General features: G+C 45.5%; 1 protein-coding gene across 1 annotated transcript; it reads right to left on the bottom strand.

The window, feature by feature from the left end:
- Positions 1 to 10,172: 10,172 nt before the first annotated feature.
- CALM2 (calmodulin 2) lies at positions 10,173 to 23,157 on the bottom strand. The gene is made up of 6 exons (XM_032184036.1): positions 23,058 to 23,157; positions 18,912 to 18,942; positions 13,783 to 13,926; positions 13,599 to 13,705; positions 12,630 to 12,765; positions 10,173 to 11,399 (listed from the first exon to the last, which is right to left on the bottom strand). Exons 1-6 carry the CDS (start codon positions 23,058 to 23,060, stop codon positions 11,371 to 11,373), a joined length of 450 nt encoding a protein of 149 aa, XP_032039927.1. The 5' UTR covers positions 23,061 to 23,157; the 3' UTR covers positions 10,173 to 11,370.
- Positions 23,158 to 25,382: the final 2,225 nt, after the last annotated feature.

The raw sequence follows: 25,382 nt of genomic DNA, 5'->3' as shown, positions 1-25,382 counted from the left end.
TTTGCGTATATTTTTTCCCAGAGTCATTCACAAGAGTATCTCAAAGGCTCTTGGGAGGCATGTGTTAATAAATATTCTGCCTGTGATTTATGAGAGGGGAGCCGCCAGCGTTAGCTGCACTGCGCCCCTTCTCCAGCTACCACAAACTTCTCCTAGTTTGCCAAAGACGACGGACCCTCAGAGCTCAGGAAGAGCCCTGCAAGGAGCACACTGTCCTTGAGATGCACCTGGTTCTGGCAGGCGTGAGGGGGTCCCAGGAATGCAGCCGTGCTGAGGGAAGCGCCACCCACATTTCCATATTTCAGAGGACATCCAGCTGGGCGCTCTCAGCAGCGCTGTTTTCGCTTCTCAGTGGCGCTGGGGGAAGAGCGATCTGCCAGGGCTCAGCCCACTCACTGCCTCCTTTCTGCCAAGCGTGTTCCAGGGGGAATACGTGGGCAGCAGCCCCTGAGCTGCAGAGCAGCAGGGATGCAGCTCAGCCAGCCTTTACGTGCCCCTGGGCTCGGCCAGGGGCTGCATGCAGGATAATGACGATGCTACAGTCGAACAAAATTAACAAACAGCAGAGAACAGCCCTCCTCGGACTGCACTGATTTTTGAAGCACAGATGCGTGCGCTGTTCAAGAGCAAAAACCAGCACCTTGGGCTGCCTGATAATGAAGTCAGTCACAAGCAGGCGCCCAGTAAGTTTGGACATTTCACCCCTCTTTGAATTATCGCCTTCCTTGAGTTCAAGCAGCCAGCCGGAATCGCTTGCCATTAGACCAATGGCTTTCCTTTTATAGGTTACAGATTTTTTTTTGTATCTAATTGCAAAGAAAGCCATTTTTGGCCTGCCTGGGCAGTACACATGTGAATCAGAGCAAGCCCTTGCTTCTGTCTCCTCACATGTATCATGGCACTATTTTCCTCCGTTCCCCTTTGTAGTACAGTACATTCTACGTTGTGAATCATTTCCATGCAAAAATAGAAAGCAGCGATGACTGCGCTCACTTCACAACAGAAAACCAGGAGCTGGCACCCCATAATTAAGGTGCCAGGTTTAGTGGCGCTGTAACTAATTGCCGCACAGAAGGGCTTGAGTGTCAGCTGCAGAGAGATTCATAGACCCCTGAATAAACACTTCCTAATAAAATGTAATTAAAAAAAAAATAAATAAAAAATAAATTCTGGTCTTTGGGGAAGGTGCAAAATAACACAGGGATATTCAGTGCCATCTCCAAAAAGGGGCTCAGGTATTGCAACACCAGATAACGTCAAACCTAAAAGCAAAATGAAACGCCCTTGTTCACAATACTGAGTTAGGCGCCCATGATCCCTGTGAAACAAAGGGGGCAAATAAAGCACTTAGGAGTCAGAATTACAGCCTACAAAAGGCCAGGGGAAGGGAAGGGAGATGCTCAGGCCAGGCAGCAGCATGGCCGCCTGGCTACGGTGTGGGCTGGCGGTGCTGAGCTGAGCCTCCTGGACACGAGGAGCGCCGTCCTCGTCAGCAGGGTGCCAAGACTGAGCTTGTAATCCTGCCGGGAGGCCGACAGCATTAACCAGGGCTCGCTGCCACCCCAACACAGCTGCCCGGCTCCTCTCCAGCCTGCAGCTTGCACCTGCCTGGGCCACGGGCAGAGAAAGCCCGAGCCCTGCTGCAGGAGGTCATGCAGACATCCCCTTCAGTGCCAGGAGAAAGCTTCCTTTTGTGAAGCATGGCACTGACTAGGGACTGCATTGTCTCCCAGCTGCTCAGCAGGGCTTTATTTCTGCTGGAAGAGGCTGCATTAATACTTTCCTTTCCAATTCAGGCAGGTAAACTTCGACACCAGCTGCTTTATCTTATGTAACACTCCAGCGGTAGAATAACTTGAGTGTTCTTCAAGTGAACATACATCAATGTGTTGGGTTTTTCTTTCCCTTTTTTTTTTTTTTTTTTTTTTGGCTGGAAACTTACCCAGCACTGTACAGAAGCCACAGCCAGCTCGGCTGCACAGGTTGGTACTGCCTTTGTAGGGGCAGCTGGCAATTTAGTAAACAACATAGAGGAGGTTGGGAGTGAAGTGCCAAAATGGAGCTTCAGTGGCCTTGATTTTGATCTCTTGCAGTACATCAGGAATTGTATTACAGAAGCCAGAGAAGCCAGGTGAAGGAGAGCTGATACTGAAGCAACTGGGCTCAGCCTCAGTACTGCAGGGGCTTGAAGTCCTTTCAAATTATATGGAAGTGTAATTTAAGCAAGAAAGGAGTTGTATGCATCATTTTTGTGCCACAGACACAATATGTCACAATACGCGCTCCATCCACTCCCTCCTGTTTCAGCTGAAGGAAGAGTCATATTTTGGCTCATCTTTGATCTGAACTCAGCATAGCTGTACCACCAAAATACACCTCCTCCTGAATCTGGCAGATGCTCCGAGTTCTTCTAAACCCTTACAAGGGAAGAAAAAATTGTTTATCTTCTCTATTTTTATAGGATGCTTAACAATAGCAACAACTATATTGCTTTTCAGTATGCACACAAGTGCCTTCAGGAGTGAAATGGCACAAGCTGAGGAGTTTTCATAGTCTTCCTAAGACACTTTGGCCAAAATCCTGCAAAGCCCATGTGTCAGCTGGCTTCCAGCAGTAACCTCGTGGCCATTACAAAGGCAATTTATGCAGTCCAGTTCTCCACAAGCTGTGCTTAAAAGATTGATGCCCTCACATACTACAAAGGCCACAGGCATAGAAATAAAGGATTACGAGGGTAACAGGATATCAGGCACCAGCTGAGATGAAGTTACCAGTGATGGTTGGGGATTAATAGCTGAGCTTTGGTCTTTCAGCAATAACCCAAGGAGTTACCACCCCATATTTGTGGTTACCATGCTCGCCCTGAAGTCAAAGGGGAGAACACAGTCGGTGCCCCAAGGGCTCCAGTGTGAGGGCTGTTAGTTTGGCTTGCACTTAGCAGCTGAGGTGCAGGCACACACTCTGTTCAGCTGGTTTTGCTGTGGAAAGGGGCAGCCTCCAAGCAGCACCACAACCAAGAAGTGAGCTGAGGTGATGATCTAGCAGGCTAAGCTGATTCGAATTACTTGCATGGGCTCAGAGCATGCACAGAGCTCCCAGGCCCCCGCTGACGCATGGCAATTTATGGACGTTTTGCATTTCAGATATCCATGTGCATTTTATTAGTGGAAGTATTCATTTGCATAATACTTACTGGAGCGAAGTAAGTTTCTGAGGGCCTCTGGACAGCAGAATGAAACAAACTGCCTGGATTTTGGAAAAGAAACCATGGTCGGTTGAGGCACTACTGTTACTGTTCCAGCTCTCACAATGGTTTGTTAGTTTTTGCCTCAAAATAACTGTTTTCCATTACGAATGCCATCGAGCAGTATAACAACCTACCATAACATGAAGGACCTGTACACATGGCAGGGCACAGAGAAGCCTGAGTGTTTTTTTCCTGCCTTCAAAACAGCTGAACTTTAGACAGTCCTGGTCTGAAAGTACTGCAATCACAGTGATATCTGCCCAGGCTATGTGCCTGCAGACGCAGAAGCCCCATTTTTCAGGATGCCCTCTCTTTATATAGGGCAAGTAGACAGCAGGGAGGACCTTCCACTACACCACTCAAAGCTGGAGCGATTTTGTGGAAATAAAATATTGCTTATAAATGAAAATGATCTAAAAAAAAAAAAAAAAACAAACAAAAGCAAAAATCCCCAAAACATTTTAAAGCTCAGGCGAAATAGACAATACAGGTAGACAATACAGACCACATTGTCTACTGAAGAGTGATCCCTAGACCCACTTACACTCTGAAGTGAGCTACAGCGATTGCTTCTCTCATGTGCATCTCGACATACATATGAATGCTTCCATAGCCTTTAAACATAAGGTGCCAGGACTACTACTTCATGAGTTTTAAGTCTGTTGTTAGCATTTTCCCTGTCAAATCTAGCAAAGTAGGAAGGAAGCATGCAGAAACGCTTGGCAGCAAGATACAAGCTTTTGGTTCACAGATGGGTACCCTCCTTCTGCCTTCTGATAAAATTGCCTGTGGAAGCCATGTGCTTGAGCTGGGCTTCTTGAAGAAAATTGGACCACATCACTACCTAGTATAGCACTGACCAATTAGGCAGTTGAGTTCCTTGTGTAGTTTATTCTCTGAAGACATATTGGAAATGTAAACTATCATTTTGTCTTTATTTTCATTAAATGTTCCTCAAAGAGTGATGAAAGCACAAGTTGACATCAGATCCTAATTGTTTCATTACTCGAATCATTAGAAATGGAAGAGTGGATTCTTGCAAAAATTGGAACAGCTCATCAATCCAGAGATACAGGGTGGTGGGGTCACTAACTCAGCCTCTTGTCTAGAAAGACTCAAGGCTCTACCCCAAAAGCATACCAGGTCAGCTTTGAAATCTTCTGCTCAGTGTAACCAGCAAGGCAGGGTCTGCATCTCCCCTCGGAGGAAACAAAGGGCAGCTGAGCTGGAGGACATTGTTCCTATGGCTCTTCATTCTACCCTGCCAGCATCCAACAGGCAGCTCTTGCCATTCTCAGTGAAAACATATCCAGATAGAACCGATTAGGACCTTGACAATAGAAGCTACCCTGACATGTACTTTACAGCAGAAAAATCCCAGATCTTCAGCACAGCAATTTGAGCTATTCCATGAGGAGCCTCCAGCCTTGACCTTGTGGAGATTTCCTCAGCATTTCTTCTCCTTAGCTGAAGCTTCCTTAGCGAAGCGTAGAACATGGGCAAGCTCAAGGGAAAATAAAAGCTGCCAGAAGAAAAGGAGATTTTCTGCAGCAGCTCTTCCAACTCCCAGTAAAGAACCACAAGAGGATTTTAAGAGGTTTTACAGGAAGCTGCTGTCTGCAGAGACCCCCACAGCATCAAAGCAGTTGTGATGCTATAGCGTGAGGGTTTCAGAAAGGAACAGCTAGCGCAGAGATGCAACTTCCCTGTGTGTTTGGCTCTAGAAACAGGCTGTGATGCCAAAGTGGAGCAAACTTGTCCTGCTTGTAGAATAAGGAGTCATTAAAACAGGAAGAATCACAAAGTCTGCCTGCTCTTTCAGATGATCTTGCAAAGTGGTGTGTTAATCTGGGCAGTAGGGATGGCTTCCTCATGGTGAATGTCACCAGAAGACAATCTTCCAGTATTTTTTGTTTTGCAGCCTCTTAAAATGTAGCATATAAATAGATGTATAGATATTAACTCGAGGAAAATGCCTAGAATTCTTAGAGCTGAAAAGGCAAATAAATTATGCAGTCTGTCTCAACTATGCTATCTTAAGAAATACTTCTGGCAATGTACTACCCTACTTCATGACTCAATCCAAATTATTGGAAGTTTTCATACATCATAATCCACTAAGGTTTATTTTCAAGCATATTCAAGGCCTTGCAAATCAAAGGAAAGACTACACTGACCACAGAGCTTCAGAGTAGGCCTTGAATGAACATCTACCTCATGATTTCCCTCTCCCTAACCATTGGGACAATCAGCAGTAACAAAACTCTGCCTTTCCACTTTGGATACAGAGAGCTTCCAAGGCATTTTGCAAAGCCTCTAAGTTTAGTTAATATCAGAAAAACTGGTCATTTTTAAGAGGAATAAACATTTATTGCAGTTGGAAGCTCAGACTACTCCGAAATACATGGGAACTGAAAAACCCCACATGGCCTTCCTGAGTCTATCATCCAGTGCTTCAAAGTTAATAACAGATATTGCAGAAGTTGTTGAACATTTTTTTTTTTTGCCTTATTTCTATAGTAGCATGCTGTGCTGTAACTGACTGTGAAGAAAGCTTTAGTAAAAAAGCAAACCCCCAACATCTCTCATTCCAGAAACAAATGACTTCTCTTCTAGAATCCTGCCAATACAGCTAGCAGAAATTCATTCCACATGCTGCTAGCTGCGTATTTCTGGCTGCCAAAAAAAGCAAGTGGCTTCCAAGAAGGTACCACAGGACTGGGCGCATGTTGCTGTAAGGGTACAATAGATGACTAATGCAAACTCAGGGCTTCTCAGGCAAGTAAGGAGCACACCTTTTTGAATGATCACCATAAGGCTGCCTCTCATGAAAGGAATCAGACAGCAGATGATAGCTCATGACTAAAGGAGCACTGCTGGATGGAGGACTGATGCTGTTTGCTGGTCAAGGTGTCCATCGTCACTGACAGTACTGGTTTACTAACAAGAAAGTTTATTTAACTTTTGAGCAAGTGCACACCTACCTAGATCTGACCTGCAAGATAAGGGTTGTGCAACTGGAACAATCTAAACACTCAGTTCCACCTGTGTGGGCCACCAGGGAAGTATTAATGAGCTTAACCACCACCCTTCCAGCTTGAGAACAACCTGTAGGAGCAGGCAAAGGACTCCAGCTCCAGGGTCTTGGTGTCAGACAACAGTGCCAACGCTTGATACTATTAGATGTTTGCAAGCTTATTTCCCCCACGTTCTCCTAATGAGACATTATTTCATCCTCTATTCCCCTTTTACTCTCATTTTTTGACCCAGTTCCTCCTAAAACAGGCCACCAAGCAATACACTGTCATTATACGACACTGCATGGTACCCTGCACCTGTTTGTACGGTGGGATCTGAGAGCAGGAACCACCTGTTACCCCACATACACAGAGCATCCAGGTAAAATGCAGACCCATTCTTGCTTAGCCTACTCAAACTGTAAATAATGATTATTAATAGTTATTGCATCAGGTAATCTCCAAATGGTTTTGCATGGAATATGCCTCATCTTAGGTTATTACTGCTAGAGTTGTGTTTTCCAAGTCTTCTATGTCTTCAGAGGCTTATCTTAAAGTACTCTACTTGAACTAGATCTCTGTGCAGCTTCCTGAACCGTATCTCAGGACTCTCAGGTTTAAGTCACCAGAATACTCTCTTCTCTATAGTTCATATTGAGAAAGCAACGATCTCTGTTCTTCAAAAGCACAGAGGAAACAAGCAACCTGACACACTGCAACTACCCTTGTAGAGCTTTTTTTCAAAACCAGATCTGGAGCAGAAGCAGTAGAGTTCTCGCTCCAGTCAAATCTACACCAAAGATCTAAATACTACATGCAAGTAAAAGATGGGAAATGCAGTGGCATATAAACATACTTACATGAACTCTCCACAAGCTCTCTCCTGGTTCCTTCTCTTGATCCCAGAGATGATTCTCCATGATTTTCAAAGTCTATTAAGTACACATTTATTACGCAGTACCTGTATTATTTTGCCATCATCCCTTCTGAGTTTTAAGAGTTTGACCTAGCATATCTCAATGTATTCATTCATGTTGACACCTGAAATACCTACTTTTCTCACCTGAAAAAGGAACATTCTAGTCTTCAAATTCACTTCAGAGAAGTTCTTGGTAATCTGAACACTTTTTAATTGAAAAAATCTATCATCTGAGACTGGATTAGAATAAAATTAAGTATCTATTAAGACAGACTTGATGGAAAAAAAAAAAAAACATTTTAAAATGCAGAATCTAAGGAATTTTTAAAGTTTGTGAGTGTTTTTTCAGCTCCTATTAGCAATGCCCTGCCATAGTAATTAATCCCAACCTATGGAAGCTCCCCTTATTTAACAAGCTGTTGGTAATTCAGTTTAACATAGATTCTCTCAGTAGGACTGAGCTACTGCCCAAGAAACAAATTATAGATGTCTTGCAGAAGTGATATACATAAAAATAAGCAGTCACTTTGCTATTTATTTTGTGGAGGTTTTTACCAAGCAGCCCCTGGAAGGAACCACAACAACACAGCAGATTCAGCTGCCTTACTCCTGCAGAGCCAAGCCTTCGGAAACCAGTGACTGCATTTGAGACTAAATACCCAGTTTGCATTACCTCAATGGATTGATCAGCTGTGCTTCTGCATCATCATCTTCAACCTACTAAGCTATACTCTCCCTCAAATAGTTTCACTTACCTTATTAGTAGGCTTCACTTACTCTCTCCCTTACCTATTAGCTGTCCTTGATTTACCAGCTATGTCTTAGACTGCAAGCTCACTAGACCTACTATTCCTTGGCCACTGAGGCATTCCCCTCCCTCCCCCCAAAAAAAATCCAGAGCCAGGTTATCAGGGAAGTATTTCCAGGACAGCTCCCAGCCTTCTCAGAAGCCTGAAGTACACAGCATCCTGATCAGCATGCTGATGTCTTCTCAGTGCTTCCAGCAAAGATAGCACACAGTGGTCCTCCTACAAAAGCAGTAGAGGCACTGTGACTCCAGAGCCATTTAGATTGCAGTGGACCTCTTCAGATCACTTAGTCCAACACCCTGCTCCAGCAAGGTCAGCTGCAGCCACTTGTCCAGGACACTCACAGTTGAATTCCGGTCCCGCAGAGACTTTACCACCTCTCTGGATAACCCACACAAGCATTGACCATCCTCACAGTAAAAAAAAAAAAAGTAAGCCTATCCTGTTTAGATGGAATTTTTTTTCTAAAATTGTGCTGACTGCCTCCTTACCCTGCCAGTAGGAACTAGTGAAAGCAATGTTGTCCCCAGCTTCACTCCCTCCCTCCAACAGGCACTTGCACACATTAAGATGGCCCACCAAGCCTTCCCTCCTCACCCAGCTTGCAGAGCACCAGCTTTCACCCTCTCCTCTTGTTGAGGTCTCCTGCCCCACTGCCTTTGTGGCCCCATACTGGCCTTACTCCATGAACTTCCTCTTTCCTGTACCAGGGAGCCATGAAACAGTGCTCCAGATGTTAGCATGTATCACACCATACAGTAAGGGAGCTGTCTTCAGGCAGATCCCCCCTCCCAGTTTCAAATAAAAACAGCTCCACCAGGTGCTTTACTGCAGTGCTGTACCACAGAAGTTAGTTTCCACCACTCATTTTGTCTGTACCTCAAAAGACACGCTCCCCCCTTCTCCCTTCTGCAGAAAGTACTGAGAAGCACTACAACCCCCATTCTGTTTACATCACTATGATGTAAACAGAACTATAAGGCTTACAATATTGACCTACAAACCAAGCATTTCATTTAGATATCAGAAAGACAATGACAAAGCACTAAATACCAAGCAGCTCAGCACGTAGAGGTTGCCTTTGAGCATTCCTCACCTATTCATCACATGAAAGGCAGTCACCTTGGCCAAGGCAATCTCCCAAAAATAAGACTCCCTATTTTTACTCTAATAATGCATGCTGAGTTGCAATAGAAGACTGTGGTTCAAAATAGTTCCGGGACCGCTGAAGTCAAGACACTGGACCAGCAAATGCAACATCTTGTTGGACCCTTCTTTGCACTCCTTACCTCTGGAAGAGGGGCTTCCAATAGTCCTGCAATACAGAGTCCCAGCTGGTAGTCCTGGTACCCTGTCAAACGAACTCTGTGCCAGTTACAAGGCAGCGTCCAGGCTGCTAGGCCGCAGGGCAAACACTGGGTAAGTGTTTTTTCAAATCACTCGTTTTGTAGAAGGCAAACCCAAACTGCCATGATATTCAAACTCCGTGAACTTTGTGAATCCAGTTGTCAATGCACAAGAAACAATTCTAAGGAATTGTGATGCTGGCAGAACATTTTGACGAGCCTCATTGGAAAACCAGAGGTGCTTATAGTCCTTTGGAAGCAGGGCTTCTGGAAACTAGTAATCATGAACATTTGATCGAGTATTGCTACAACCAGGTTCATCTGCTGTCCTAAATCTGTATTTTCACCACGTATAAATACCTCAAACATGATTAAAAGTTTTAAACATTAGGTAACTGCTTTGCTGGGACCAGTGAGAGTAACCAGATGCAGGGGCCAAGGCTTTGTTTAAAGACAGCCAGAATCCCCAGCTGAGATAATCACATAGCACATATAGAGCAATTTTTCATTCAGAGTACAGAGGCAAAATAGCACACAGCCTCTGGCATGCTTTCGAGGTCTTGGATTTGCCCTTAGTTAAAAAACACATTTGTTTTCCGTGTTAAAACTTTTTATTTTTAAGCTGTCAAAAAACTAGGGCTACAAGCACAATCATGCTCATTAGCAGGTCAGTAAGAGAAGGATTTCCTTACAAGCTTTGAGCTGACTGCATCCTGAAAGGCAGACTTGGACACAGCAGTTTCAGAAAGTCCAGGTGTGAGACTAAGTTACCCCAAGGTAGCAGCTGATAGGGAATAAACTCCAAAATAATTAAAAGAAAGCAAACAGGTTTAGTTGTCTGAACAAGGAATTTTAATTTTAGGTCAACTATTGAACTAGGTCAACATCCAGTTCACAATGTCTACAGATAGTGGGCATAGCCAGTCACTACGGTAAGTATATTGAAGCACCAAGCTCCACACAAGACTGTAAAATACATTTTAAACTACTAGTAAGAAAGCTTCTTCAAGTCAACAATACTAATAAAGGGCTGGAGTTTACGGTCTAAGTTTTCACCTTCCAAGCTATTTTAAGACAGCCAATCCATTGCATAAGCAAATCAAACTGCTACATACTGAAACAGAGCAGCAACTGTATTGAACAAATCCTGTAAATAATTCAAGGATACATTGAAACAGTATGGGTAAATTGTAATTTTTTATTGGAAAACAAATATACAACTTGGAATGGATTTGAGGCAAATCGTGCCAGAAGCAGATTTTTTTGAAAATAAGTGGCTAAACAAAGTTTAAAAAGCATAGTAACAAGAGGAGAAAATGTTTTCTGGTACAGGACCAGCAGTACAAAAAAATTGTGTACGAGTACCTGGATAATACACCCGTTTTGCATTAGTGCAACTTTAAAGTTTCATATTGTTGACTGTCAATCGTCCACAACGTTAAGACTCCACATTTCAACAACATGTTACTGGTATGGCCACAAACAAGTTACTATGAAGCAAGTTAGGAGAACAATTTTACAGTGCATTAGCCACATAAATGCTATTCACATGGTTTTGGCCTGCACAAGTATTCACCCTCCATCATCAACAGCAGAATCACCTCCTTTACTTACTGGAGAACTGGAGCCATTATCTTGCTTTAACTCAGGAATTGCTAATGCACGGTAAACCCTAACTTACTTTATGTAACTTGTTACATCAGTCATACCAAAGTCTTCTAAAGAAAGCTACTTCTTTAAACAACCCAGATGTTCCCTCATTCAACCAACTCCATCTAACCTTAGATGTGCAGAAGGGCTTAAATATCCAGAGTAAGCCACATGCAACATTTGTTACTTAGATCAATTTTCCAAAAATCAGAACAATGACAGTAAGATAAAGGAGAAAAACATGGAGGAATGGCCTTCTAATTACTATACATGCATATTCTTTTGACAGTAAGGGAAAAACCTTTTACAGATAAGTTACAAACAGAGAAAAGGCAAATAAACAATTTTGTACAAGAAATTTAACACATTCTGTACAATGTCTTCACTTCGCTGTCATCATTTGTACAAACTCTGTAAAAGGAAAGAGTTCATAAGAGTTATTCAGAGAAATCTGAATTGCAAGATCTGAAAAGTAACCTGCCTCACTAGTGCACTGATTGCTGTCTAAAAACTGTTTCCAGTCATATTCAAAAAGTATCCTGAAGACATCTCCCTTTTCTACCAGTCATGCCTAAGAACCTCCTTTTAATTAAAAAATTAACAGTCAAAGGCATCTGCTTTAATCAGAAGTCAGTCTCATCACTGAACTGGCAAGGAGACTTCAAAATAAAACACTTCAGGGTCATCTCCCATCAGCCCAGACAGCCACTCTTAGATGCCTTGTCCCTAGGAGATCAGTACATTCTGCTTAAGTCACAGTCAGCTAATTCAGGCAAGACATGACATCAGCTTGGATTTCAAGGCAGAATAGCTTAAGTCTTGCTAATTCACCTGACCAGCTTTAAGCAGCCAAACCATTACTTATTCACAGCACATGAGGAGTTACTACACAGTATAACTTCACTTTTCTTGCTGAACCGTGAATTTAGTTTGAAGACTTCATGGTACCTGAAAACAGAAGCTACACCTAACACCTTGGGAACAGTAAAGGGATTACCTGAAAACACCTTAGTTAATGTTTCTCAAGTTGTTTGGGAAGCTAAAATGAAAGCAAGCTTAGTTCTGAGCACCAAGCAAATTGTCTAACAGAACTCCTTCTGCCTGCATGACTTCATTTAAGTTTCAACACCATAAAATAAAAAGGTAGTGTTTGCAGCCAATTCCTGTGAACTTCATTTAAGGTTTTCTAAAGGTCTTGAAGTTCACGGGCATTTTAGAGGCATTTCTCATTTAATTATTAATTTTAAAAAGCATTAATGAAAGTGAGTGACTTGCTTCAGGTCAGTTAATACACTTCCCTGATTTGGTTCAGGATCAACATTCATTAATGAACAAAACATGTTAACAACTCAGCTAGCTTCCTTATTCTAATGGTTAATAAGATCATTAGATTTAGAAAGTTGTTTCTTACACTGCACAGTTCAGTTACCTTAGGCACAAAAGCTAGCAATAACTCACTTAAACTTCAGTAGAGGTACACTGCGTACATACTAAAAGATGTTAGCTTAGAGAGCTAACAACTGCTGAGAGGATTTCCCTTGGGAACACTGCCCTGTTTAAGCCGGGCATTAACTATCAGGAACGCTACAGTCACCAGCATGTAAGGTGCTACACAGTCACAATCTGTTAACAGCTCCTTACCTTCATAGTTTACTTGACCATCACCATCAATGTCTGCTTCCCTAATCATTTCATCAACTTCTTCATCTGTTAGCTTCTCTCCAAGATTTGTCATCACATGGCGAAGTTCTGCAGCACTAATGTAACCATTACCATCCTGCAAAGGAAAAAGATACAAGTCTATTCCAGTCTCCCTAAGGCCCAGTAACTTGAATAAAATATTTCAAAGCAAGTTTCAAAGTTAACAGTTTGAACCACATTTGCACAAGGCAAGCAAGAGCTGCAAGCAGATCTTCAGTAGAATTGTCCAGGATCTTAGAGACATTTTAGAAACAACTTACCCAGCACAGTCTACCTCAGCTGCCCTACCCTGAGACACATTCCCTTCCCTGACAGAACTACCTTCAGGTGACATACCAACCAACTCAATCATGAGACAATTTGGCTCAAGTATCTATTTCTTAGAACAGAAGTTGTTTTTCACCTGCTCCACGGAAGCTCAGCATAAAACCACAAGGCCTTCACAGGCCATGTTGACATATTCCATCCTACTTCAGACACCAGCTATCAAAATAGTGGATATGGACTCAAGACTGCTTTGCTCTTCCCCACACTACAAGGCACTTTCTGATTAAAAATGCACCTTGCTTAAGGAGCTGATTAACTGTAGGCACAGTAATTTACTTAGTAAAGACTATGTGAAAGATTTAAAGGATTACCACTTTTAAAAATTTAAACAATTCCCTTACCAGCCTTGTGCAAGTATTTTAGTATCCAAGCAAGTGAGATAACATAGCAGCTCACTACAGTCACCCATCATGACACATTTGGCTTTCAGGCACAGTGCCACAGTACAGTGAACTTGAGCATGACTAGTTCACCTCTAAGTCATAAATAGCAGGACTAGAAATGTCCCTGGTTCAGAGGAAGCTCATTAGAAATCAGTCTGAGCTTTTCTAACAAAGATTTCTTAAGGGAAACATCTAGTACCTTGTCAAACACACGGAACGCTTCTCTAATTTCTTCTTCACTATCTGTGTCTTTCATTTTTCTTGCCATCATTGTCAGAAACTCTGGAAAGTCAATTGTGCCATTGCCTGCAAGATAATTAGTATGTTAGAAAAACAGGTTTTTCAGTACTTTACTGAATAATTGCTTATTAGTAAAATCTTACCATCAGCATCTACTTCATTGATCATATCCTGTAACTCTGCTTCTGTGGGGTTTTGACCAAGTGATCTCATCACAGTCCCCAACTCCTTTGTAGTTATAGTACCATCACCATCCTTGTCAAATAGTGAAAAAGCTTCTTTGAATTCTGTACAACAACAAAAAGGAGTTAGTCCTTCCAGCTTTCAAACAAAGTTCACTTAATCATGCAAGAGACATTGGTGTTTATTATTCTAAGTTGAACTTATTCCATACTTATTAAAAAGCTTCATTTTTGAGCTCCATCTGCTAGAACTAACATCAACATGGAATCATCAGCACCTGGGCAACGCACCAGTCCACTATAGGTCAAAATGTGGGGATTAAAGAGATGGAATATCATCCATTTCAGGAGTACTCAGATATTTCCTCCACCTGTCTTGAACCAGAATCCCTAATACAGAGCTGAAAGGAACACCTATCAAACCAGAATGACCCACATCCCTAGTAGGATGTGTTTCTTAGGAAAAAGTTGTAGAGATTACATTTAAAGCTTGAAAGTGGTCCTCAAAATGCAAATACTGCAGCTTAATAGCACTTAGTGCTACTAACAGACTCGCCAACAGAAGACTAATCTGACCAAATGAAAACCAGTTTTGTTTTAACTCACTTCTGCTGGACACACAACTCTGAACTGTGTACTCTACTTGATGAGACAGTACCTAGAGGCAGTTTTAATGTCTGGCCATACTTGGCTAAAAAGGAGCTTTCCGCATCTCTCCATTTGACTTCTGCAGCTCTTCAGTCTGTAACTGTACACAGAGCAGCTCTCATAACCACTCGCTCAAGGGGAAGAGTCGCTGCTCATACTGATTTCCAAAAAATTGCTCCGAAAATTGCTTCAAGCCCTACCATAACTTGGAACAACCTTCCTTAGAACTACTCAATAATAGTTGCAACACTGCTCAACTGTTTTACCTCTCAGTTCCCTACAATAGTTGTATTGTTGCCAGCAATATTAATACAAGCATAACATGTTTAATTGTCCAGTCCAAAAATGGAGCTGGTTTTAATCCATGCCATCTGTTTGTCTTTAGCTATGACCTTAAACTAGTTCACTAGACTGAAGTTCATACAGAAATTACAGTTAAGCATGAAAAACCTCATCTATTCCCTTGTGCAGTTCAGAGCCCTTTACAGCATTCAGGACACCAGATCATGCTCTTGAATTTGTTAGCTAAAAAGCATTAGAAATACACCCAAGAATTAGTTCCTCAACACTGCCAAGCAGCCAGCTTTCCAGATGGTAGGTTTCCCAGACCAGAGCTAGCCACCATGAAGTGCAGCATGAAGTCATATTTCATCCATTTCATGCTCTGAACCACTGGAGGTGAGGTATGAACTGGAAAATGTTGAAAATGCAGCTACAGAAGTATGCTTTTTACAGCTCTAATGCAGCTCTACCACCAGAGCCACAGTTGAGTCCCACCCAGGGAGGAAAAATTCTTATACATTTCACAGTTCTAAGCATTCCTAAAGCCTACCCCTGCTGTTTAACACACATGAATCAGAGCCAGGATACCTCAAGGACCAGAGGCAACAGTTCTAATACTGTACTTTATAATCACAAAGCAGAAAGAGGCTTTTCCAAACAAGCAGCTACAACCTGTATGCACAGGAAACTGCAAATAGTCTTCAAGGCTAGTTCCAGTTAGCTTAAAGGCAACAAGTGACTCTGCTGGGCCTTAAGGTTTATATTAGAGCAGAAAAGGCTCTGAGGGTCAAGCTCAGTAGAAATAACCGGAGGCTGTCAACATTCAAAGAACCTCAAAAGATGAACTGTCTTCAGTAAGAGTCAGGTACTCAAAATAATTAGTCATAACTTCATGCTTAGCATGGGTTAACTACCACTGTAACCCAACATGAAGCAGGCTGTACAGTACTACAGCAACTGCTTAAAAATGCAGTATTTAAGTTTATGCAAAAATACTTGATTTCTAAAACAAAGGCCATAGAGCAATATATTCTGAATGGAAGACCCACTCAAAGGACAATTTTACCTTTCTTTTACTCAAATATGAGAAAGGCTGAGAAAATCAGTTATAAATCACACACAAAGAAGGTTAATCAAGGATCAGCAGCATATTCCTGTTTGAGATGCTGCATCAAGTTAGGGTTATAATTAAGTCTAACAACTTCTAGGAACCACCTCCAATAATTAGAACATTGGTACCACAAACACAGCAGACAATTCACAATGGAACAAGAAAACCTTAGCAGAGTTTGGAGTGAAAGCATCTACAAAATATTTACGTTTTGTGACTGACTCAACTCTGCTCCTGCAACATGCAACACTTCTGAAATCCCATCTTGATCCCATGCAGTAAGGCAAATCCTCCTATTCAACACTGCTTCAGATCAAACTAAAGGAGAATTCTCCTGTACTGTAGGTATGGCTAATCCATCCAAAACCTGATGATGGTGAGTGGTTCTACTGGCACCTTCGGGCCACCTGCATGTTCTGAACCTTCCCCTTCTGAAAAGGGGAAGACTACTTCCACACCCTACTAAAGAAAGGCTAATCCCACAGCACTAGCTCAAGCTGTTCTCTCCAACAACAGCTTCAGAGGCATCTCAGCACCACAGCACCCTCCCAAATGGAGCAGCAGGCTTCATTCACTGAGTTACAATCACTACTCCCACACTCCAACAGCTTTGACAGCTATGCCTGAGCTTTAACAGGAGAACATCAATTGTTCCCTTCAAATCCACCAGCAGCTCATGACTTAAACATGACTATTTTTACTGTGAAATAAGTTCTAAATAGCTGTTGTGGTCAGATCCCCAGCAGAGAACCAGAGCACACTAAGGAACAAGGCATACCAGAACACCCCACGTAGGCCTGCTTGTTCAGAATCTATTTCGAGACCTCTGAGGTCTGATGGAAACAAGGACAGCTCACTACACCAGTTGCTCTGGGACAAAAGCATCTTTAGGCTTTCCTGACCACTAACACCAAATAGTTCTGACCTATTTACCTCACTTAATGCAAATCTTAACCAAAGGGATACCCATTCACATGGCTATTGAAGTTCTTCCTGAATTAAATTACAACTACCACTCACATTCTGCACCTACTCAACTTGCAAAGTCGGTCTCTTTCACATGAAAATGAGTCCAGCAAGTTTTTCACCCCTTTTCAGCCCTGTATGACCAAGGATTTCCAAAGTTTTCACAGCAGAAAGTAAAAAAACATCTGGAATCTTGAATTGCATTCTGATATGTCAGAGCAGGTAAGCTTTAAAAACATAGGACAGGTGTCTGCTTTAAGTAGAAGAACAAAGTAATTAAGAAATGGAACACTGTCTCTACCTTTAGTACCAATTTCCTAAGCCCACCTTCAAATCAAAAGCAAGATGCTTCAGATAAACTGGAATGGACTAGCAGGGGCTCAAGACTATTACTCAGCTACAATTCTTGTCCAATATCCAGCCTGTACGCTCTCAGTCTTCCCATGCAAGGCCCTGGCCTTTAAGCAGTCTGCTTAGTTTTGCTGTTGGACACCTGCAACTCTTCCTAACCACTCCTAGGGATAGTTCCTTCAGAGCAGCAGTGGGCTCACATCAGGTTATGGTTTGCTCACAGACATTTGCTTCATGAAATACCACAGCTGAACTCAAAGTGCCAGGCCAATATTCTTTCCAGAAAGGAAAAAACCCTCTACTCCAGTATGACAAGCTTATTAATACTCCCTTTTGGCTCTGAGCACTACTCTCCTATCATCACTGAATAGCTAACATTTGCACTAATCCTGAGGTAGCGTTAGGAGCAAGCCTCCTGTTTATATTCCATAATCAGCTAGATCAACTAATACAGCCTCAACAGTTGGACTGAAACAATGACCCATTATTGAAAAGGCAGCAGTGACAATTGATAAAACCAGCCCCAACTGATCACAAAACCCTTAAGATATGCAGGCCACTAACAAAAAAACCTCCAGTTGAACTAGATTTGGCTTCTGCTTACACAACAGTACCATGGCAACATATAAATAGACTAAGGACTTTCCACAAAGCCACCATTAGTCCCTTAGGAGTTAAAGCAAGCTTCTGAAGTTGAAGTAAGAGCTACGGAAGAATGGTCTTACACTTTGAATTTGGCAATTACAGTAAAAAACAAACTGCTCATTACAACACATGTATTTAGCATCTTCAAGAGCTACACCCTAGTTAAATAGCAACACCTCTTAGAGGCTGTTATTTGCATGCTTGATTTGCTGCCATTAGATCAGCTGAATCCTAACACCCTCTAAAATCACTTCACATGACAGCTAGGCACACAGCCTTCCGAACATTAACATTATACGCTCATTAGATCAGAAAACCCTAAGTTGTAAAGTGTTCATGGCAAGGCCAAATCCTGCATTACCAATGTATTGCAGCTTTAAGCCATATCAATTACTCAGGTGGAAATCAATCTTCAGAGGGCAGTGACAGATGCTAGTTTGTGCAGCCTGCATGAGAAGGAGACATGATAACCAGACATTTTAGCCACTACTAGATAGTTCTGTGCACAGAAACCACTGCGAGGGGCCAGGACCAAAACTGAGGAGTTGCATATTTGCTTGGGCATTTCAGAGCAAGCGCCAGGCTTTCAGAACAGTGAAAAGAACATTTATGTCCAGGCACACAAGGCAGTTCCAAATAGGGCATATCAACGGTTGTCATCAGGAAGCCAGTGTCTGCTGCTGTCATCTCAACAGCCAGTCTGAGGCACCTCCACTGACAGGAGACTGCAAACTAAATTAGTTTTGCCTTCTGCTAAAACAAATACTTCAGATTCCCAGTCTTCACCACAATTTTTCCCCCCCCATGTTGTTTGTACTTCAACAGTTCTGTAGCCAAAGGAAAAAATAGAATCCTGAGTCTGCAATTGAAGTTCTAAGGATTATCTATTTTAGAGGGCAAAATTCCAAATTCATTGTATCCATGGTTGTTTTACAGAACAGAAGACTAAGATTTAGGCAACAAATCATTCCACAATACTTCCTCAGTATCTAAGAAAGCTAAATATCTTGCATAACAGGGACTGTCACTGGATTAAGGGATGTGTCAGGTCAAGTAGGAGTACCAACACAGCATGCAAAAACCTCACCTGCAATCTGCTCTTCTGTCAGTTGATCAGCCTGCAAGAGAAGAGAACATCATCAGTTGTTGCAGAATTTCAGTGCAAAGATATGACTTGTATAGGCCTCTGAATCTGGTAGCTTTGCTTCAGGATTTACCTCTGACATTCCAAAATAGTTCTAATGAACAGCGCAAAAATCATCAGGATTGCTTGCCAAGAACTGGCAGCCTGTCCTCATTTCCTAACCCTGTAAATATCTGATGCACCCAAATAATGGATTTCCATCTATATTAAACAGCTACCCGAGCAACACTGGCAAACCGAAGGCCTGCAGATCCCTTCAAACCAGATTAAAGAACTCATTAACAACCAGACTATCAGTAGTAATACTTTCACTAAACACTTCACATCTCTATCCTGCAGCAGTAGCCCCCCAAATCCAAAGTTTAAGGTAGGTTCCAGTCCCTTCTCAGGGGAGACAATCCTGTAACTAGAGAAACTTCTAGAGAAGAAAGTAACCCCTCAATTAACACCAAGCTTCAGGTAGGTCCAAGACAATGCAGCAAAACCCAAGTCTACATAATTGGTACCAACAGCTTCTGCCCAATCTGGCAGTTTCAATCCAATTGCAGTTTGAGGTCTCAATTTTTTTTTCCAAGCTTACCTACAGATTACAGTAATGTAAAATAGTTTACAGAATCACTAGAAAAACATTCAGTGCTATGAGGCTTAATATTTTTGCATCAGTAGTACTTGGGTAAGTACCTGTTTATGCTTTTTGTTCCATCTTGGAACAGCTTTGCATGCACTCAATTTGACAGTTAAGAAACCTGTCTGCAAGAACAAATCCAGAAGAATTTCACTCCTGATAGAACACAAAGGCATTTGAGAGCAGTGCAAACACCTTCCCTAAGTTTTCAAGCCAACTGATTTCTCAAACAAGGCCAGCATTGCTTCATTGGAGTTGCAGTAACAAGGCAACATGTTTCTTCAAGGAAGCTCTCTCAAGCTCTTTGCCACACAGACCTCCACTGAAAAGTCAACACTTCAAAACATGGGAAAAACACACTCACTGCCTCATTTTAACACCAGGTTTGTTCCTATTGGGACCATTTTATCAACAACACCTTATAGTTACTGCAATATCAAGAGCATCATTTTCAATCGCTACCTTTGCCTACAAAGGCTGCTCTACACACACATCCTTCTGCTAATGAAATAAAGACATATGCACTGTTATTTTTTTTTTTTTTTTACAAACTTTGATGTACATTTCTACATTAAGAGAAAACTGGAAGGTACTAGCTTCTGTTATTCTTCCTATAAAGTTCAATTAGCTGCTTGAGCAACCACACGAGTTAAAATGCTTACAAAAAATACACATACAATGCAGCAACAGCCCAAGATAAAGGCAGCGATAAGTAGTTTCTCAGACTGCCTGTGACTCATCTACTCCAAGAATCAAGATCATGCTCATGAGCAACTTCTGAAAGAGCAGTCAAGATGCATTTTGGCTATAGACTCCACTTGTTCCTGTTTCAGCAGCTGCAGAAGTACTCAATTTTTATGTTTTATTTTAAAATGATATAGTCAAGAACAGCAGCAGTGAGGCTGGTGAGAAAGCCATCAGTTCCTCATTAGGCTCCAAAACACGTGCCTTCTGCTGGTCACTTAACAGAAGCCTAACAGATTGGTGCCTGGCTGGAGTGTATCATTAACACAGACAGACTCATTCCTTTGTGTGGTATTTACATTTTTATTGCTCAAGTGCAGAGAATTATGCGCTACATTTCCGTAGGATATTTTTATCCACCGAAAGCTGTAGATCAGATTTAAGTAGCAAGAACCTAGTTTATTTAGGTCAATACTTATGGGTTACCAAGTTGAGTCACATACTGTTTTATATAAACAGTTTTATATAAAGACATGACATTAAGCAGCGTTTAAGCTGTTAAGTGTTCCAAACTCTTCCAGAGCCTTAGAACTCCCTACAGCCACTAACCATGAATTTGGATAAGTTTTGTCACTACCTGCAGCAGGTACAGCAGCCGCCAAGAGCGCCAGGCTTACTGGAAGCCACAGGTAGCCGGCAGTTGCAAGATAAGCTGGGAGGTGGGGCGAGGCTGAACAAACACCATCTGTGCTCCGCAGCGCCAGGCTCTGCAGAGAGCACTGCGCAACAGCAGCGAGAGGCGGGGCCGGCAGCGCGGCCCCGGCCCTCCCCGCACGCCGCCCGGCTGCGGCCTCGGCCCCGCGCAGGGTGCCCGGCTCCCGGCCCCTACGCGGGGCACCCGCGGTGGCTCGGCCCGGCCTCGGGGCCGTGCCCGGGCGGCTGCCCCGGGGCTCGGGCTCTTAACGCGCTCCTTCCCGGGGAAGAGATCCACCTGCAAGCCGCCTCCTCCTCTGAGGGAAGGGGGGAAGCCGTCACAGCTTTCGCATCGCCTCCTCCGATCTGCACTGCAGCAGCTCCATTTTGCCTGCAGTACCTCCCACCTCCTATTCCGCCCGGGGCCTGACAAAGAGCCGGAGCTGCCATGGGAAGGTGGGGAGCTGCCGCGGGTGCAGCGGCTCCAGCATGCGCAGCCCCTAGAGGTGGTGCTGCATCGCAGTGCGAGCTGCCGTGCAGCAACCGCTCCTGCGACCCTCGGCAGCTTCAAGCCTCACCACCACCCGACAGAGCTGGTAGCTAACCGCACAACAGATACCACAGATCCCTGCCAAAACTGGGCATTTTTGGTATACTTAGCTGGTGTTAGGTCTGAATGAGCAGCTTTGTTCCAGCATTAACTGAATGAACACGAAGTAGGAAGGCTAGCAGATAAGAGCTGAAATTATAACGCTTGAGCTTGCTCTAGGAGCAAAGTATCCTGCTTTATCTAGCATGTGCAGCATTGGACAACGTGTCCACAGGTTTAGCCAGTCTGGTCTGTCAAGACCAATACCCATGTAACCACATCCAGAGTGCCACTGCGCCTCCTGGACACACCCATGTCTAGATAGACCTTACTTGAAGATACTCCATTTTTGGTTCTCTACAGATGGCCACAACCAGTACGACCTTTTGCTGCTAGATTCACCACTCTTTCCTTTACAGGCTTGCTGCTTGCATTCACAACTAAAGCAAAGGAACCAATTCAGGCTTCCGTTCACCTAATTTATTTAATTTAAGCGGTTGAAAAAATGCATTAAGGGCTCATCTCTTGTGTTACGCAGCAAGTCCATAACGATCCAATTCCTTAAAAGCACGTAATGAATGAAAAGAAGTCGATTCCACTACACTGCATCTTCTTTTAATGCAGAGATAGCAGTAAGTGGTCATCGGCACTGCTTTTGTGAACCGTTCTTTTCCTTGCATGTTTCAATATCCCCTTCTTTTAACGAAAAGCTAAGCCTGTACCGTTTATGCTACATGGGAAGGAATGCTCGAATTCCACCGCGTTTCAATTCGACAGAGAACATCGGAACCCTGGGCACACGTTCTGCTAGGCACACCAAACCCTGCTTGACCATGAAAACGCAGTGCCCAACAGGGGAAAACCAACACCCATTTAAAAAAAAAATACAATATATATTAAAAAAAAAAATAAAAATCAAGCTTCCCTCGTTCCAGAGCAGCACGAGAGCGGCTGGGGAGCTCGGCGACAGCCCCGGCGGGGGCAGCTGCCGCAGCGAGGCTCCCTCCCTCCCTCCCCTCAGCAGCAGCACGCCGCCGGCAGCCGCAGTGCGAGCGGGCGCGGCAGCCCGGCACGGCCGGAGCCGGGGGGCAGGAAGCGCCGAGGGCGCGGGGCCGCTGCCGCCGTGGCAGGCTCCGTGTGTGCCCTCCCCCCCCAGCCCCGGGTCCCCTCCCCGGACGGGCCGTTAGCAGCCGTTGTGTCTCCCCCCCGCCCCCCCCCCCCCACCCGCAGCCATGGCGCCCGAGCCGTGCGACCGTTGAGCCGTTTGAATTTTGAATCCGCACCAACGCCCCGCGGCGGGAAGGGCACCCGGGGCGGGATGCGGCGGCCACCAGCGCTCCCCCCTCCTCCCCCCCGTCCCCTCACGGCACCCCGCGGCCGCCGACCCCCCTCACCGTGACCCCCCCCACCGTTACCAGCCCCCCCCCAGCCCCACAGGCGGCCGGGCAGCGCCCCGCAGGACCCCGCAGCGCCCCCCCCTCACCCCCCGCACGCTCACCATGGTGTCTCGGCCCGGCTGCGGGGTGCGGAGGACGCGGAGGGCTGCACGGGGCGCACGAGCAAGCTGCCCGCTCGACGGCTCGCCTCACACTGAGCCCTGCCCGCCCGCCGCCCCTGCCTCATAAACCGCCTCACCGCCCGCCCGGATCGCTCCGCGCCGCTCCCTCTCCGCCGGGGGAAACGGCGCCGCGAAACGAGTCCCGGCTCCCCCCCGCGCTGCCCATGCGGGCCCTCCCGCACCCCCCTCGCCGCCTCCCCGCACCCCCGCGCTGCGCCCCGGGGAGTCGAGAAGGGACCGGGGAGGGGGGAGGGGGGGGAGCCCCGCTCGCCACAAGGCCGGGTGTGAAGGGAGGGGAAGGGGGGGGCTGAGGGACTACTTTTCCCGGCGGAGGAGGATTCTAGAAAAAGCCGCGTCGCGCAGGGACTCCGCTGGGCGCGCGCTGATTGGCGGGTTCGTACCTGCAATGCGTCACTGGGACACGCGCAGCCTGGGCCAGCCGCCGCCTCCCCTCCCCCCGCCCGCAGTGCGCGGGGCACGGCCCGGCCTGAGGGGCAGCGCCGGGGGGGACGGGACGGGACGGGACGGGGCTGGGACGGGGCTGGGACGGGGCTGGGCAGCACGGCACGGCCCGGCACGGCCCGGCCCGGCACGGCACAACCAGCACAGGGAGGGGTGGAGGAGGCCTCCCTGCCCTGCCCCTGCGCCTGAGGAGGGCAGGGGGCGGCTGCCCCCGAGGCAAAATGGCCGGGGGGCAGCCGCCCGGTGCTCAGCCTCACCGGTGCTCAAGCCTGACTCTGTGACCCGGGCCCAAACGCAAATTCCCCGTCGCCTTCTCACGCTGTGCAAGCAGCTCCCACGCAGTGCAGACGTCGCCGAGGTGGCACACGGTGCTTACACTACGGCCCCCTGCACCCCACAGGCAGGGCAGCAGCTCCCGGGTGGCACAGACGCCTCGCTCCCCTGCCGAGGCAGCCCCCGAGGCCAGCAGGCCATATAAACGGGCTGCGTGTGAGGGGAGCTGGTGTGGGCAGACTCCTGGGGGAAAATTCGGTGATTTTTGTTCTCTGATTGTGAACTGCAATTCTCGGGCCTGCTCTCTGCGGAGCTGACCTGGTGCCCGCTGGATTGAGGAGCAAAGGAAACACAGGACAAGTCCTTGCTGGCAGTGTGCGGGGACTCCTCTAACCCCAGCGCCTCTCAGCCTCTCCTCCTTACCTTATGGTCACTGAGAACATAGAAAACAACGTTATACTTCAACTTGGCCTCAAGTCTTGAAATCTGAAGTTGCTGTTTTGTGATCCTTTAGGTTTTCAGGCCTCCGTCCCGCTTAAACACACACGTTCGTAGCCTCAAAACCAAGCACATCCACACCATCATCCTTTCCAGCTCCAGTAACGCTTTTTTAAACGTGTAACACGCGCCTAGGTGAGGAAAATACTTTTCAGAGAAAGCAATAAATGCCCACATCATTGCCATGCACGCCTCCTCGCGCCTCTGCAACACAAAACAGCAGCAGTCAGTCCTCCCTCACCTGTGGCTAGCCCGTGCTCCATGCAAGCAGGTGAGGCATGAAGATGTCTTGCGGCAGTTTTCCTCCTCCCCGTGCCCCCCTGAAGGATTGCTCTGACGTTCCCAACGTCTTTGCAGTCCCAGAGGCGTGAATCACTGCAGGCAAGTTCTTGACCAAAAAAATCATCACCCCCTCCCTCCCAGCTTTGGGATAAAAGCAGCATAGCAGCACTCCGGGTGCATGCATGTCGCACCATCAAATCTGGAGCAGCGCGTTCGTGAGCGCTGGCACGCCACATGGGCTGGTGCACCCGTGTGGAGCAAAACAGTCTTCTGTGGAGATCCTAGCATGGGTCCTGGGAAGGAAAAGGCCATGTGTGCACCGTGCCATGCCAGATGGATTAAGCCCTGCCTTGGCACCGGTCCTTAACCCCATGGCAGTGGCTCAGGTACCAGGGCAGCCCAAGCCACGGTGGTGCTCGCATGCTTTGTGCGAACCACATCACAGTTTTTTATGCCTCGATCTCCACCATGTTTTGGAGAGGTGAACCATTGTACACCCGGCTTCACAGGCAGGCTACTTCAGTAACTCAAGGAATTGACTGAAATTAGGTATTTCTACATGGACCCCCAAATGGACCAAATGGTACAATGGACCCCCCAAAAATTGCCCAAATGACTGTGGAAGGGCTGTTTGAGACATTGTCTTGTCCGAGTCCTGCTCCTGCAGTCTGCTGCTGGCCATCTCAAGAGCACTGAGGCTATAGGAAACCTTAGGCCTGGGGCTTAAACAAAATGCAGGCTCTTTAATTG

Source organism: Aythya fuligula, chromosome 3, assembly GCF_009819795.1.
Source record: "Aythya fuligula isolate bAytFul2 chromosome 3, bAytFul2.pri, whole genome shotgun sequence".
Lineage (NCBI taxonomy): Eukaryota > Metazoa > Chordata > Aves > Anseriformes > Anatidae > Aythya > Aythya fuligula.
The sequence above is the reverse complement of the archived record's forward strand: the minus strand, read 5'-3'. Positions and strand labels throughout refer to the sequence as shown.